The sequence below is a fragment of the Furipterus horrens genome, unplaced genomic scaffold (genome assembly GCF_987537825.1).
Source record: "Furipterus horrens unplaced genomic scaffold, mFurHor1.1.pri manual_scaffold_5, whole genome shotgun sequence".
NCBI lineage: Eukaryota > Metazoa > Chordata > Mammalia > Chiroptera > Furipteridae > Furipterus > Furipterus horrens.
Genome location: NW_028327175.1, coordinates 130,100,082 through 130,117,605, shown reverse-complemented (window position 1 = coordinate 130,117,605; position 17,524 = coordinate 130,100,082). Strand labels below are relative to the sequence as shown.

General features: G+C 39.7%; 1 protein-coding gene across 1 annotated transcript in view; it reads left to right on the top strand.

Moving 5' to 3' along the window:
* Positions 1-17,524, top strand: part of VPS35L (VPS35 endosomal protein sorting factor like) — a 152,857-nt gene that overhangs the window by 81,093 nt on the left and 54,240 nt on the right. The window contains exons 15-19 of the mRNA XM_090279397.1: positions 3,013-3,059; positions 3,805-3,916; positions 4,424-4,540; positions 7,540-7,593; positions 10,400-10,480. Coding sequence (XP_090135523.1) covers positions 3,013-3,059; positions 3,805-3,916; positions 4,424-4,540; positions 7,540-7,593; positions 10,400-10,480 — 411 coding nt within the window. The remainder of the gene's footprint in view (positions 1-3,012; positions 3,060-3,804; positions 3,917-4,423; positions 4,541-7,539; positions 7,594-10,399; positions 10,481-17,524) is intronic.

The window sequence follows — 17,524 nt, the reverse complement described above, 5'->3', positions numbered from 1 at the left end:
GTTGGCATTTGCCCTAGTTCATCTTTCCATAGGTGGTGGGTCAAGACGTCCTATTCATTTATGCATGTTTTTTGTGCGTGTGTATGAGAGAATAAGCCACATGAGGGGATGAGTTTCTCTCAGATTTCCTTACTGCCCTGTCCCCAGTGCCTAGAATAGTGTCTGGTACATTAAAATTGTTCGATGAATGATTGTGTGTGTTGGAGATTATCAATGTGATAGTTATACATCATATCTCTTTCTCAGTCTTTTACAGGAACCACCTTGATAATGATCTTCAATTATGACTCCATGAATGGGCTAGGGAAGCTATTTGTGACATTAGCAAGGAATAGCCACCTAACTGGCCCTACAAAAAAAATTGAATGTGTTCTCTCAAATAAGAAGTGCAGGTCCTGGGCCAGCCAGGTTCTGTCCATCCCTGCTCTGCTGTCCCCAGATATCAGCAAAGTGGCTGCAGCCATTTTAGGCATCACATCCAGACATGGCTGTATCCAGAGGCAGAAAGATGGAAGTCTCCAGTTCTTTGGTTTTCTGTTTAAGAACAAGGAGATCTTTCCTTGAAGCCTGTCTCAGCAGCTAGACATAAGTTATATGTCAATATCAAAATTACCAATGGTGGGCGAATGAGACCACCGTGATTGGTTTGTACCTATATTAGTTTGCCCAGTCTGTTTGGTCTGCAGTAACCAAAATACCACAAACTGGGTGGCTTATAAACACACATTTTTCACAGTTCTGGAGGCTGGGAAAGCCAAGATGAAAATGCTGTCAGTGTTTTGTGAGAGCCCACATCCTGGTTCATAGATAACTTTTTCTTTTTGCTGTGTCACCACATGGCAAAAGAGACAAAGGAATTTCTTTGGGTCACTTTTATAAGAGCACTAATTCTCTTCATGGGGGCTCCATCCTCATTATCTAATCATCTCTGAAAGCCTCTACCTCCTAATACCTTGGCAGTTAGGTGACCATTCAGATCATAGCAGGCTGTGATAACAGACTGGGTGACTTAAACAACAGAAATTTATTTACTCATAGTTATGGAGGCTGAAAGTCCAAGATCAAGGTGTCAGCAGAGTTGGTTTCTGATCAGGCTTTTCTCCTTGGCTTGGATACCTCCATCTTCTCACTGTGTACTCATGTGGTGTTTTCTGTGTGCATGTGACGTCCTGGTCTGTTCCTTTTCTTATAAGGATACCAGTCCTACCTATTGGATTAGGGCCCCATTCTTATGACTTTCTAATATTAATTACAGTACCTCTATAAAAGCCCTATCACCAAATCTGGTTGCATTTGGGGTTAGGGCTTCAACATATGAAAGAGGCAGGGAGGTATAATTTAGGCCATAACAGGCCCCAACCTGATTTTTGTTGGACATGGACAGAAATATGAATAAAATCAGGATTTTGGGGGTGGTGGTACCTATAGTATTTCCAAAGTAGCTAGTACCTTAATTATTCAGGCAACATAGAGAGACACAGCTGGAAATGGTGGTTTTGCACTAAAAATGATTTGTCTTATTTTTTGACTTTGGGATCAGATTTAGATACAGATCTCATTTCCACCACTTACTAGGAAGTGGCTTAACTTATCTGAGGTTTGACTTTCTCTGCTGTAGAGGTGGAGATCATTTACATGGGCCTCCCAGGGCTATTATGAAGAGTAAATGAGAAAGGTATGTGAAGTGCTTAGCCCAGCACCTGGTACATGATGAGTGCTCCTTGTCAATAATTGCTCGTTTATCTTAGGGGTGACTCTGTCTGTGCCAGTCAAAATTTTACCAAACCATTACTCAAAGAATACTTTTCCATTGATTTCTTTTAAAAGCAGGAGCGCTACATCATTGTCTCAATATATCTCTAAAGCCATTAATAGTACTCCAACAAGGAAAAAATTAGCTTTCTTTTGGGGCAAAAAGTATGCGTCAAAATATGTGGAGAGGAAATATAGTGAAGAGCATGGCCTTTGATGATAGATGGCCAAGGTCACATCCAGCTGGCATAGCTAGCTGTATCCCCTTGGTCAAAGCAGGTCACTGCTCTTTCACTTAGATTCTCATCTGTGAAATGGGAGAAGAGAGCTTGCCTCATGGGTGGTCATGAGTGGTGAGAACACCAGTGCAAAGTGCTCCCCACTGTGACAAGTGAGCACTAAGCACTGACATGGTGTTTGTTATTTGTTTTACTGAGAATTCCACTGGAGCCAATGGAAAGGAATGCGGGGAGTCATAGAAGAGATGGGGAGTGATTTCCATTATCATTAGTATACAGTATTCCCTCACTTATTGTGGGTATTACGTTCTAGATCCCCCTGTGAAAGGTGAAAATCCATGAAATAGGAACCTTACATTTATTTTAGTATTTATATATATTTTAAGGCTTTATAAACCCTTCCCACACACTTATAAACTGTTCCCAGTCCCTTCTTAACCTTTTCCATTTCCTTATTAACCTTTTCCACACTTTTATAAACACTACTTACGTTCTTAAGCATATTCTACACTCTTAAACCTACATAACTTTAACAACATACGTATACAGTCCTGCAAAATCCCATGATAAATAATTAAATAATATTTTTAAAAATCCCACGATATAGTGAAGCCGCCATAAGTGAACCGCGATATAGAGAGGGACTACTGTATCTCTCATCTCATCCTATAGTAACCCTGCAGGTAGGGTGGTACCACCTGTTGTCATCTGCCGAAGGAAGCCCAGGCTTAATGAAGTCAGGTGACTGAGTCAAGGCCTCCCTGTCGGTAGTTGGGGAGACAGCATTTGAACTTAAGTATGCCTGATGCCAGGGCCCCCAGCTCTTAGCCATTATATGAAATACCACAAAGAGTGTATATTTTTCTCCCCCATCCTCCCCATCCCTGCCAGGCAGTGAGAATTATGGAAATGGGCATGAGGTTACATTTATTTTTGAGTATTACCTTGAAAATCTCTTAGTGAGAAGTTTGCTTTAGGTTCTCCAACCTGATGATTTTTATTATTTTTAAAAATTTATTAGACTCTGCTAACCGAGATGATGGAGCGATGCAAGAAACTAGGAAACAAGTAAGTATTTTAAAATTAATAAGTCACGAGTTGGAAATAGAGTTGATTGCCTTTTTTTTTTTTGTGAGTTTGGCATGCTTATGTGGACAAGAGGGTCAACAGAGGGGCAGGACAGCACGGAGGTCAAAAAGCTAGCATCCGGTTGCCTGGCTTCAGATGCCTTAGTCTACTCTTGCTTAGCTTTGTGAATTTGGGTTACTTACTTGACCTCTCTGTGCCCCAGTCTCCTTATGTATAAAATGGGTTTAATAATAGTCTTTTCCTCATGGAGCTGTGATAATCAGTAAGATCAAAATGAACTCCCATCTTCCTGTCTCTCCTTTTGGTGATAGATGTCTCTATGTCCCTAGGTCCTAGAACAGTGCTTTACATAAGAGATGTGGATGGATATATGCTTGGAGCTTGGATCAAATTATTACTTAGTGTTTAGTTTTATTAGCGCACCAGGCTCAGTTTACTTCTGTTTAAATGGATTTGATTGCTTGCTTATTTACCTATCCATCCAACCATCCACCAACTCACCCATTGATCCTTTCGTCAAGTCAGTTTAACATTTATCAAGTTCCAATATGGATAAAACACCATGTTAATCTCTAGAGGTTGCTTTTTTACTCTAGTGGTTTTTTTTTTTTTTCCTACCTTTAAAAAAGGGCTGTCAGTCATCCTTCCTGGCAACATACGTTCTAAAATTGAAGTGATTTTCTTAACAGGGAGCTCTGCTGATGTGGGTGTGTGTGTCTTGCAGTGCCTTGCTGTTGAATTCTGTGATGTCTGCTTTCCGGGCCGAGTTCATTGCGACCAGGTCCATAGATTTCATTGGCATGATCAAAGAGTGCAATGAGGCTGGCTTCCCCAAGGTAGGCTCTTGACTTAATGCTCAGCAGGAGGACAAATAGGCACTATTAACCTGATATTTCCTGAGGGAGAGAGTCTGGATTTAGGGCAGTTTAGGCCGACAGGAATACAAGGGAAGAAGACAAAGGCTGATAAATCTGAGATTGAGATTGTTAAACATATGTAATTGCCGCATGTCCGGTCTCCTCCATGAGTCCTAAATCTATACAGTTAGCTTACTGTGAAGTATTTAGAAAAGACTTTGGACTTACATCTATAAAATATGTCTTCATTCATTATTTATGAAAAGCTTCATCCAGCAGGATGCTATGATCCACAAATTAGACCAATACAAGGAGCCAGCTCTTTATTTTGTCCTTTTCCATCTACCTTCTGAAGGTCTGTGGTAGAATTTCAGAAGGTGGTTTTTGGAAGATTAGCTCTGAAGCAAGCTTAATGTGACAACTTTAAGCCTGAAGTTGTTCTGAATTAAGATCTCCAATATCATGATCATTTTGTATTTTTCTTAGCATCTTCTTTTTTGCTCACTGGGGTTAAACTTGGCCTTGGCTGATCCTCCTGAGGGTGATCGACTTCAGATTCTCAATGAAGCTTGGAAGGTTATTACTAAATTGAAGAATCCACAGGTGGGTGACCATTCTGACCTTAGATTGCCTGTTTTTTGTCCAAGTTTTCCAGTATAGTCTTTCTTTTTAAAAGTTATCTTTAGGTAATTGTACCTCTTTTTTTTTCTTCTCTTTTCAAAAGAGAAATCAATCTTTTAAATTGTATTATTTGTTAACCTATAATAGAGAACTGATAGCTTTAAAGGTGTATTTCTCTGATTTTTTGTATCCCAGTTATGTCTTACTCTTAAGGCCTCAAGATGCACTAAGAGAGCAAAATTATAAATATTCAAAACTTTTAAAGACCTGTAACTTTGAAAACAGCATCTAAAATATAGCAGTCTATAATAGTGTTTGGATTTGAATATACCAACCTAGTAGGATATTGTAAAACGAAGGTCAGTGGTCAAGCCAGTAATTAGCAAAAGGAAATTCTGATTTATGTCTCTTGAATGGAAACAGCTGAAACCTTTTTTTTCTGTATACTTCAGGCACAGGAGGTCTTGAGAAGACAGACCAACTGATATCAGTACTATAATACATGCAAATAGCCATTATGTTGTAGCTTTGGGCTTTATGCCTCACTGTTGTTGTAGGCAACATGCCAGCAATTTATGTGGTTTCCAGTAGGGAAAGATGGTATTGGCTGTTTTTGTGGCTGGTGGATAAAACTTTATCATACCCTACACTGTTACTTTCCTGCTAATAGCATATCTTAGTTTATTCAGGCTGCTATAACAGAATATGATATACCTGGGTGCCTTATAAACAACAGACATTTATATCTCACAGTACTGGAGGGTGGAAGTCTGAGATCAGGATGCCAGCATGTTTGGATTCTGGTGAGGACCCTCTTCTGGATTGCAGATTGCTAGCTTCTTCCCTTCATATGGCAGAAGGGAGTGAGGGAGCCCTCTGGGGTCCTCAGAGCACTAACTGTATTCTTGAGGACTGTGCCCTCATGGCCTAATCACCTCCTAAAGGCTTGATCTCCTAATACCATCACATAGGGGGCTAGAATTTCAGCATGTACATTTTTGGGGGGCCACAAACATTCAGTCTGTAACATAGGATATAACCGAATATAGCTATATAGCATTGGATAAACCCCTTGCTAATCACCATACTTACAATACTATATTGAGAATAGCGGTATAATTTAGAAAACTTAGAAACAATTACAAAATTGTATATCTAGGTTATATTTAGCAAAATCCTCACTGACTGCCAGCTGTTGGTATTTTTTATTTAACCTAACTCTGATTGACTAAATAAAACAGCTCATTTAGGATATTTAAATAAAAAAATCATCTGGACTTCTGGTGCCCATACTTCAGTGCTTCAAAGTAACATTGCATCAAAAGCCCATATTAGAGCACCAGCAAGGCTGTGGCAGGACTCTATCACTTTCATCATTCCCTGCTGCTTTTTCCAGTCCCCAGCCTTCTTGCCCTTCCCCCTTCCTCCCAGCCCATGACTGGAGGCATTTCCCTTCTAGTGACTGAGCCGATTGCCTCTGGGTGAACCCTGCTTTGCCTCCCTTGAGTCTTAATCTTCAACTCCTCCTGTGAGGCTCCTGAGCCTGGCTCAGGGTTTGCAGCAGCTGCCATAGCAGCTGGAGTGAACGGCCACCCAAGGCCATACCTGCGCCCAGTGAAGGCGCCACAGGATGCCATTTGAGACACTCATTGCCCACCCCATTGCTGCCGTGTGCCAGTTCCGCAGGCGTGGCTGAGGCAGGAGGCAGCTCGGCTATCAGCTGGGTGAGGATAGTGTCCTCTGCAGCTCTGGCAGCATGCACACCCCAGGCATACGTACCCAAGACCTCCTCCCTGTGCCACCAGGATGCAGCAGCCACCCTAGCTTGGGACTGGTGCAAGGTGTTTCAAATAAAACTTGGAGGAATTTGAAGCAAGATGGAAAATTCTCTAGCTTGGAAACTGCTACCTAGCAAACAGTTTACAGATGACTGTTATTCATCTAATATACATGGTATACTAGCATACCAGATGGTGAAATATTGAAAAGCAATAGTACTAATTAATCAATAGTTTCTGGGGGAATCCAAGATGGTTGAGGACTAGTGGAAGCTACACTAACCTCCTCCCAGGACCAATCTGGAATTACAACTAAATTGTGGAGAAATCATCTGGGATAACTGTAGCTGGAGAGAAGCCTTATAGCCATGGACAAACAGAAGAAACCATTTCACCACAATGTGACTGGTACCAATTGCAGAGGAGATGTGAGAGGGCTGGCTGGGCTCCCATGGGCGGCAGCTGAAGTGCCAGAGGAAAATATCAGCAAGCCCGGGTGTTCCCCCCGCTGAGAAGTGTGGGGTCTAAACCCCAAGCGGGTCTTTCCAGACTACAGTACCGGAGCCAGAAAGGAACCGAGATAACATCCAGCTGTGAAAAGCAGAGACGGTACTGTTTGCCAGGGAGAGACTGTTGGAGACACAGAGAGTCTCTTAAAGGGCTAACACTTAAAATTTTTCTTTCAGCCACTTACCCTGGGCTCTGGCAAAGGGTTGGGCAGAGTGGACTACAGATGCTTGAGGACAGTCTGGGGACAGTGGCTTTGGGGAGAGAACTGAGGGATCAGCTGCCAAGAACTGAGGGATCAGCTGCCAGAATCCCTGTGCTGAGTCATTCCCCATATTGCAGAAGCCAAGTTGCTCAGGCAGAGCACTCCCTGTCTATGACATCAGCCTGAAGGGAAACAACATCCCCCACTCCTGACCCCCACAGGAATTACTCAGCCCCGTCCTGTGGTGCTTAAGCCTGACTGCTGGTGACAGATCAACTAGGTTAAAGGCAAAATAGAAACAGAGACATGGAAACAAAGAACAGACTGATAGTGACCAGAGAGGACGGTGGATGGGGATAAGGGGAGAAATGCCTATCAATTGTCAATTCTTTTAATTGTCACAGCCCTTGAAGGGATTTGTACATGATGAGCTTATGCCATAATGTCAACTGTGGTGTTCCACTGTAAACATTTTTATTTGTTCTTTGTAGGACTACATTAATTGTGCTGAAGTGTGGGCAGAGTACACCTGCAAGCATTTCACGGTATGTGTGGCTGTGGTATAGTTTTTGAAATAATTGATTTGTTTCATCTTTCTAATAGTGAATATGTCCACTTTAGGCATTTTACAATAATTATTCTTAATTTAGAAAAAGTTCAATGTTTGTTGTATAGTGTGACAGCATTAATGTGTGTGCCGTAACAAAAATATTCCCATGTAAATTTGGGAAATGCTACATTGTACAAACTTAAACAGTTTTTTTTCACTCAAAGATGTGTTAGATGCTTGTGTGTCAAAATGCGCCATTACTTTCCGTGGGGTCTAGTAAGCTACATTTCTCAAACATATTTGACTTGCATGTAATTATTTTCCTAGTGCACAAAGACACTTCTTTCCTGAGGCCCAGACTACAACCCCAGTTTGAGAAATACTGGGATTGTCAAAGAGCAGAGACTTTAGAAACAGGTAGATCTGGGTTCAAATCCTATTGCCAGAATTATTTATTTTAATCAATTTTTAAAAATTTAAGTGTAGCAAGCATGCAGAAAAATCATGAGTTTGGTGCCTAATGAATTTTCACACAAATTGCCCATGTAATAATGGTCCAGATTAAGTAATAGGAAATAACCTTATCCCCCCCCTTAAAATCCCTTCTGCTCCTTTTCTAATCACAGCCTTCCTCCTTTGGAAGTTAAAGGAAACCACCATTCTAGCCTCTAACTCCAGAAACTGGTTTTTGCCTCAATTTTAGTATTGTATAAAAGTTGTTTTGTTGATTTGGTTTCTTTTCCAATTTTTGTTTTATGTATTATTATGGAAATTTTATACTTACCTCTTTTACATTCATCACACAGAAATAATCAGCTTACTACATCATTTCATGTCCTTATTCCTTCTCTTGGATTATTTTGAAGTAAATCTCAGACATCATATTTCATCTGTCAATATTTCAGCACATATCTTATCTGTAAAATACAAGAATTCCTTTTTCTAAAGCAAAATCCCAATACATTATACTAACTAAAAAAATTAATACTGCTTTAATGTCATTAAAAATTAGTTGATGTTCCGAGTTCCCCAGTTGTCTTAAAATTTTTTTACACTTTATTTGTTCAATCAGTATTAAAGTTTATACATTTCAACAGACTTCTTAGGATTCTTTTAATCTAGAAGTTCTCTCTCCATTTGTCTCTTTCTTTCTTCTCCCTCCCTTTCCCCTTTTTTTTTCTCTGTAATTTATTTGTTGAAGGAACTGGATCATTTGTCCTGCAGTTTCCCAGTCTAGATCAGCTGGTTGCATCACTTAGTGGCATTCAGTATGTTCTTCAGCCCTTTAGAATAATATTTCCTATAAATCGGCAGTTCATATAAATTGTCTTTTTTGGCATCATTGGTGGTGGTGTGCTTTTCCTGGGATGTTCATGCCGTCTGCTTATCTCTATGAAATGAGCAGCCACTGAGGCTCACACATGTCACGGTTTATCAAAGCATGCAAAATGGTGATATTCAGAGCTATTATCATTTACCTGTTGTCTGGGATACTTGTATAAAGAGAGACTCCTTTTATTAGGTATTTAGTTATCCTGAGATAGACTTTGTACAGAGAAGGTAGTATTGCTGCTCAGGTTTGTCCATTATTTACTAGTTTTTGAATAAGGATTCAATTGCCCCAAATCCACAAAGGTGATCCACAAGTTGTAGTTGCTCATGGTGTCTTTAGGAACTCATGGCTTTAAACATACTTGAATTATATTATTTTTACTGATGTGTAGTTGTCCCACTTCTGTCCAGTTGATACCTTTTCAGGTTGTCTCCAGAGTCCTCAGACATGTTCTCTGTTGTTTTTGATGCCTTCCTTGCTTTCTAAGGTATTTCACCTCCTTTGCATCTTTCTTATCCCAGATTAGGAGCTTTGGGTTCTTTTAGTATTGTTGTCAAATTTTTTTTTTTTTCCTGTATCATTCTGGCTAAGTCACTTAAATTCTCTGAGCCTTCACTTCCTCATCTGTAGAATGGACATAATGATGTTTATGCTGGTGAATTTAATGAGCATTAAACAAGAGAGTAAACATAATGGCAGCTACTTAGATAACATGTGCTATGTGCCAGTAAATTTACCTGTAAGCCATGTAGCCTCAGAGCTGTGTGGCCAAAATGTATCAGTTCTTCCATTATATAGACTTTTTCCCTAGAGGGCCAGATAGTAAATACACTGTATGATCTCCAGCTCTGTCATTGCAGCATGAAAACAGCCAGAGACAATATATGAGTAAACCTAATTGTATGCGAGTAAACGTTTTTTATACCCACTAAAAGTCGAATCTCCATAATTTTCAATGTCATGAAGTGATATTCTGGTTTCGATTTGAGTGTAAAAACCATTCCTATCTTGCAGGCATAAAAATAGGCATTGAGCTGGATTTGGGCTGTGGTTGGCTGACCCCTGATACAACAAAAGTCAAGTGGGCATTCGGTTACCAGGCTTGTAGGGGGCAAGTCTGTGCTCTTACCACAATGCCACTGCTTTCTGCAGCACCTGGAGAGGGATCTGGGATAGGTGGGCAGAAGGTGGCATGCTGATCTTACCAGCACTTAGGGAAAACAGAGACATTGTAATGCTCCAGAACCTTTGAGAATGGTGTTTCAGCCCTGACTTGGTATGGACATAGCCACCTTTAGGGCTGTGATATGGGTGGGATTTTTCCTCTTATATTTTCAGCAGAATATTTGAAACTCTTTTCTGGAAAACGTGTGCTATATTCCAAAAATGTTAGTTCTTGTCCCCCAGAAAAATGGTCAATGACTACCATTCAATGTCTAATAGAAATTTCATTCATTTTTGACATTAGAAACGAGAGGTGAATACCATTTTGGCTGATGTCATCAAGCACATGACTCCAGATCGCGCATTTGAAGACTCCTACCCTCAGGTAACAGACTTGCATTTTCTATTTCCACACTGTTGGGAATTTTATTCTGTTGAATTAAATTGTCATATTGCATGGGTCAGATCATAAAGTCAGATAATCCTGAGTTTGAATTTTAGATCTGTCATATCCTTACCATGTACCTTTTACTTAACCTAGTGGCTTATTTTTCTCCCCTGATAAGATGGGAATAATAATAGTCCTGTTCTCTCAGAGTGGTTGTAAGAACTAAGTGAGATGTTATATGGGAAGCCCTGGCACAGTTGTTGGGATCAACTAAGGTGCCTATGTTTTCAGTTAGACTTTTTATTTGGAAGTAAATTCAAGTGTATTGAAAAGCTGAAAGAATAGCTCGGAGAAGTCCTATTATTCTTTACCTAGATTCATCAGTTATGAACATATTCCTTGTTTGCTTCATCATTACCCTCATGCATACATATGTATGTAAATATTTTTTGAATCATTTGAGGTTCAGTTACACACATCATGCCACTTTGCCTCTAAAGAGTTCAGTGAGTATTTCCTGAGAATAAGGACATTCTTCTATATAACCACAGTGTAGTTATCAACTGTACCTGGCTGGTTTGGCTCAGTGGATAGAGCGTCGGCCTGCGAGCTAAGTGTCGCTGGTTCGATCTTCCAGTCAGGGCACATCAGAGAAGGAAAACTCTTGATTCCAAAAAACCTCCGCTGCCTTGCGGCATACCTCTTCAGGGGAAAGGCTAAGGGAGTAAACCCCGACAGAAAATCCGGAGCCGGAGTCCCTCAGGCGGTTTAACGTTGTAGTCAACACCGGCAACTCCTGCGGCGCACCTGAAGCCAAGCTGTATTGACTCCGTCTTTCCCTTGGATCCTTCAGCTGCGAAGAGAGGGGGGGTCTGCTGCATGGGCAACAGCAGACCCTCCATATCACCCTGCCCAGGCTCTGTAGCTTCAGCTTCACTGGAGAGGACTCTCCAGCGTCATCGCAAGATGTCGATTCAACACGGGAGGAGACAGATACCGTGTCACTCCCGAGTCGGACTGCACAACCATTCTCGGCGGTGCAGATAGACTGTTAAGAAGCTACACCATCGTCTCTCGAGACGGACGGCTGCCGACGAGATCAACTACAGAGAATTTAACATTAATATATCACTATTACCTATGCCATAGTCCCTGTTCCCATTGTGTCACTGGGCTCGATAATGTCGTTGAAAGCAGATTTTTTTCTCCCCATCCAGTACAAAATCCAACTCAGGATCACTTACTGTAAATTAACTTTTGACCTAATTAAGATTTTACTTTTTATTTAGTAACATGATGTTCTGGCACTTAACTTCCTATAATCAATTTCCAGCTAAGAAAATGAGCTACCTATTTTTGTAAGGATTTTAGAATTCTCACATTTTGCTAATTTAAGAATTTCTCACCATTTCCTAACTAAAGTGGTTCATCATTACAATTTATAGAGCAGCTGCTGACTAGCATTTTTTAGGTGTTATATAAATAATACATGGTCATCCACAGCAGGATCTTGGTAAATATTGTTGAGAGAATAAAATGTATAATGCAGAGAGGCTGGGTCATACCTTGTGGATTGTCAAGGTCTCAAGCACATGTGAAGAGCGGCGTGCGTTAGAATTTTTGTTAAAGAAATTTTAGTAAGACCTTGAGTGCTAGGAACCGAGTTAATTGAAAACTTGAAGTAAAGTAATGATTTTAATGCAGTCCATTCCTGGGGGGTGGGGATTATACTCTATTATAATTCTGTCATATCTAAAAGCAACTTATAGCAGATGCCCTGGGGTCAGTCTGCATTCAGGATATCCACCCATATCTGTTGTGAACCGATGGTCTTAAGTGGGGCCATATCACTGTGGAGAATTAGCTTACTCCAGATCAGTAATAGGGAAGGTACATGGTAAACCTGGAATAGTTTTTTGTGCCAAGAGTAAGGAAGTACTCAAAAAACTAATGTGGGTAAAGTGAGTTGAAAAGGTAACTGGAGTAGCTTGAAAGGCTCTTTGGAGTTCCCAATTTGAACATAAAAAAAAAAAAAGGACCGTAGTGGATTATAAACCATTCAGTAAAATAGGTATCCAGGATACTGTTCCTATAATGAATAGATAAATAAATAAATCGATGAAGGGGAAAATGGGCAGGGGTGCAGATTGAGAAATGTGGAAGAAATGGTACAGTTAAAAAAAAAAATCACCATTTGCAGCCAACACACTAAAGACAAAAACCATCAATCTTTAGGCAAGAATCATTGATGGATGCTAAATCTGTGGGGAATCTGATGAGGAGAAGGATATTTCCATATCTCAAAGGGTCTTTCTAGAGAGTATTAATTGTAAAAGAAAAATAGTAGCTATGAAGTGAAGAAATTGGATGGACAGCCTGCTAATGAAATTTCATATTGCCAGTGAGGAACAGATAGACATGATGTGCCTGCAGATGATCTAAGAAGGACACAACATCATCTTGTTATATTCTAGTCAAGAATACATAACCTGAATCTCACCGTGCAGCGACATAAGTTGTGCCCAAGTTGAGGAGCATTCTATAAAGTAATTAACCTGTATTCTTAAAAAATATATTGTCATTAATACAAAGAAAGGCTAAGGAACTCTTCCAAATTAATACAGACACTGGAGACATAAAAAAGAAATGCAATGCATTGATCCTATTCTGAAGAGAAGGAAAAACAATGCTGAAGATGGAAGTTGAGCAACTTCGCAAAGAAGTGAAGTTGCAGAGACAACAGGTGTCTAAATGTTCTGAAGAAATAAAAGACAAGAATCCCTTTAAAGAAAAAGGCAGCTGCATTATTTCATAAATAACTCTGGGGAGAAACGTTATCCTCAGTGGAAGAACTAGCTTGTTTTAGTTTTCAGAAATAAAACCGGCATGCTTTTTAAAAAAGGAAAAACTAAATTTAAAGCGGACTTTCTCAAGCATATACATAGATATGGTTTTGTATTGTATAAAAGCTATGTGCTTCTCATCTTTGCTCACTACCCACCCTTTTTAAGAGGGCAGAGAGTATCAAATGTACAATTATGTAAATAAGGACATTACTTGTGCATGACTCACCTCTTTCAGTATATTGCTTGATGCATCAAATAAAGTTTTATCTCTGGAAAATAAGGAAAAAAAATTGTGAAGTGTAGGTAGAAGGTGCTGTGATTGATCCAACATGTCAAAGTGCTTTGCAAGATTCATGCTAGAGATTTCTTGCTTCATGATGCTCCATGGTCAGGGAGATGATTTGAAGTTGATAGCGATCAAATTTAGACTTTAATCAAGGACAATCAACGTTATACCATGCAGGAGATAGCCAATATACTTAAAATACCCAAATCAATAGTTATTGATGAAAATGAAGAATGTGTCTTTTATTTTATGTAAAAAAAATCATATGGACTTTTGGGCCAACCCCATGCAAATGAAGTATTAAGGAGTGAGAGACATAATACATGCACTCTCATAATGGTTCAGGAAAAACAAAATCTCATGTATAGAGAATGATAAAACAAGTTTGGCAAAATATTAAAAATGGGTGAATTTGGGTAAAGACAATATGGGAGTTTTCTGTACTATTCTTTCAATTTTTCTGCAAGTTTTAAATTGTTTCAAAATAAAAAGTTTAAAAATATATGTGGATTGTGTGTTTACAAATTCAGCCATTGAATGGATGGATAGGTGAGGAGTGGAGAGAAAGTGAATATAGCAAATTGTTAGTCATTGTAGAATCTAAGTAGTAAGTAAATGGGTGTTTGTTATATAGTCTTTTGAATTTCTTTATATTTCAGCATTTTCATAGTAAAAGGCTGATAAAAACGCTATTTTTAAAAATCAGTAAATGTATTATGTGTAATTGTATTTAAGTACTAAAATAACATTCTTCTTCTAAAGGGATTAGTTGCAATGGATAAGGTTTCAGAAACTATTTTAACCAGACAGTATTGCAGTATCTTAAGCTTTTGCTCGACTAACCTAAAATGCTACTTAATTATGAAGTGGGATGGTATCTCTTAATATTATGTTTTTAGAACATGTGCAATTTCCTTTGCAAATGATTTAAACAGCAGTATTTTTAGTATAAACAAAGTATTTGTCAGTAAATTTTCTCTTCTTAACAGTAACCAGGGGGTTATGGGGTTATATTTTATTTAGGAAAAGGGGCTCCTTGGTTCCCTTGTATCAAGGCCCTGTCAACAAGATTGTGTGTATTTCTGGGCAAGGGGTGTTGGTCATCAGTACCTTAGCACCTGAGGCTGACTGCACCACCGTTTTTTGGGTAATGATGTGGATTTTTTTTTAAAGTATATTTTGTTGATTATATTGTTACAATAGTTCCAATTTTTTCTCCTTTGCTCCCCTCTGCCCAGCACCACCCATCCTCCAACAATCCCTCCCCAAGTCCATGCCCATGGGTCGTACATAAAAGTTCTTCACCCTTTCCTATATTATTCTTTTTTTTAAATAATTTTTTTAACAATAAAAAATAACAATCCCTCCCGCTCAGACTTAAGACCCTTTACAATCTTATAAAGGACAATGGGCGAAGATCTCAAGCTCCTCTAGCTGCTTCAAGCTGGACATGGTTGTCGTCCTACCTATCCTTGGGTCCAAAAATCCCTAATAAGAGTGGGGGTGTGGAGGGGAGGATGGCCTTCCCACATGGGGAAGGATCGTACAGAGTCCAGGTCAGTTGGCTGTCCCCGGACAACGGTGGGCTTGATTTAACAGGTTGGCATCCTTGTTGTATTCTGGGGGCAACAGATTTGGCAACAGGGTTAAAAGACATCATTCAATCCATAACCACTAGATGACAAAAGACAGGTATTAATTTTTCAATGTCCCACATTAGGGAAAAGAAGGGCTTCTTTGGAGGAAGGTGTGCCAGGCACATCTCACCTGTCCAAAACCCCTTTGCCAATTATACTTAGTTTGGGCTGAGGGAAATATTTTAGGTTTCCCCCCTCTCAGACCTCTGGGCCCTTTCTGTCCAAGCCATTAGAATAGAAAAGAGAAACCAGTTTTAAAATGAAGCCCACAGACCACCCCATTCTTCACTAACCCAGCCACTTAGTTTAGCCAAACCATTGAGTCTCAGGAGGCAGTGATGCAGACAGGATTAAGTGAGGCCTATACGTACAGACAATCACTCAGGTAATGAGATCATAGGCTTATGCCCTTTGAAAACAGAAAACACATGTTAATTTATGCAACATAACCCACAAACAAGTCTCTAAATCTGTAAGACTGTCTTATTGGAAAGACATCCAGTTGCAAGGCATTTGACATTCCTCTTGCCTGTATATTAAACATCTTTGATGATACCATAGACATAGTTTTAACTTTCAAATGAAAACAAATTTTAAATGAAAAGATGCTTTAAAGACGGTTAGCTGCACTACTTTATAGTCTACCACTGAGCAATGTGATTTTCCTTGTATCAAGATTTTTCTCCTTAACATTACCCTCCTTGTGATTAAAGGGACTGCATTAAGTCCATTTTTAATTTATCCCATTCATTTGCATAAACACAACAAGAGCAGCAAATGCTCACTTATGATCTTTAAGTCTGCTTTGCTGGAACTTACACAAGGAACATTCAGGGTGACCTTCAGTCTGCCCTTCAGGACACAGAAGCTGAGCCACATACCTGGCATTCAGCCTTGCCTGTAAACACCCGTCTTTCCCAAGTCCTTCAGGTTTTCCGTTGTGCCTTAAGGTCCCTTCTAGACATCTTTCAGGAAAACAACCTTCATTTCTCCCCTGAAAAGATTGCCATGGACCACACAACCAACCAAGGTACCAGGCCTTTTTTCTCATGGGCTTTTATTGCCTTCAAAAGTCAATCCTAGTTCCTCAGGGCTTTTGGTAACAACCAGAGACCAAGCACGTCTCCTTTAGGCCTGACATTCCAGTCAGTCTTGGTCAAAAAAAAACCTCTATTAACAACTGGTCTTATTAGTTTTATACAAAGAACCTTATGTCATTACTTACTTCTTCAGAATGCCAAATTCTGGAGGGATCAGACAGGGAGAAAAATATACAGTGTGAAGGAAAATTCTTGTCCTTCTAATATTTGCTAAAATTGCATTCCATTCTTTATATTTTCTTTTATTCCCCCACTAAAAATTTTTTTGTTTGTTTTTCCATTACAGTTGTCCCACTTTTTTTCCTTCTTGCTTCTCCACACCCTGCCCACCCCTTCTCCCACAGTCTCCACCCAGTTGTCCATGTCCGTGGGTCATTTATACATGTTCTTTGACTAGACCCTTCCTCTTCTTACCCCCTTCTCTCCCTCCCCCCTCCTCCCTTGTTACTGTTAGTCTATCCCTTTTTTACATACCTCTGGTTCAATTTTGCTCATTTGTTTGTGTTGTTCATTAGCCTCTGTAATAAGTGATTGCATAAGGTTTTTTTTATTTTTTTATTTTTTTTGTTACCTGGCTTATTTCACTAAGCATATTTCTCTAGTTCCATCCATGTTGTTGCAAATGGTAGAAGTTCCTTCTTTCTTTCTGCTACATAGAACTCCATTGTGTAAATGTACCACAGTTTTTTGATCCACTCATCTACAGATGGGCACTTAGGTTGTTTCCAGCACTTGGCTATTATAAATAGTGCTGCTATGAACATAGGGTTGCATAGGTTCTTTTGAATTGGTGTTCAGGATTCTTCGGATATAATCCTAGCAATGAAATGGCTGGTTCAAAAGGCAGTTTCATTTTTAGTTTTCTGAGGAAATTCCAAACTGTTTTCCATAGTTGCTGCACCAGTCTGCATTCCCACCAGCAGTGCACCAGGGTTCCAGTTTCTCCGCATCCTCTCCAGCACAAGTTGTCTATTGATTTGTTGATGATGATCATTCTGACTGGTGTGAGGTGGTATTTCACTGTGGTTTTTATTTTTATCTCTCTGATGGCTAGTGATTTTGAGCATTCTTTCATATGTCTATAGACCCTCTGTATGTGCTCTTTGGAGAAGTGTTTGTTCAGGTCCTTTGCCCATTTTTGACTTGGGCTCTCTGTTCTCTTGGTGTTGAGT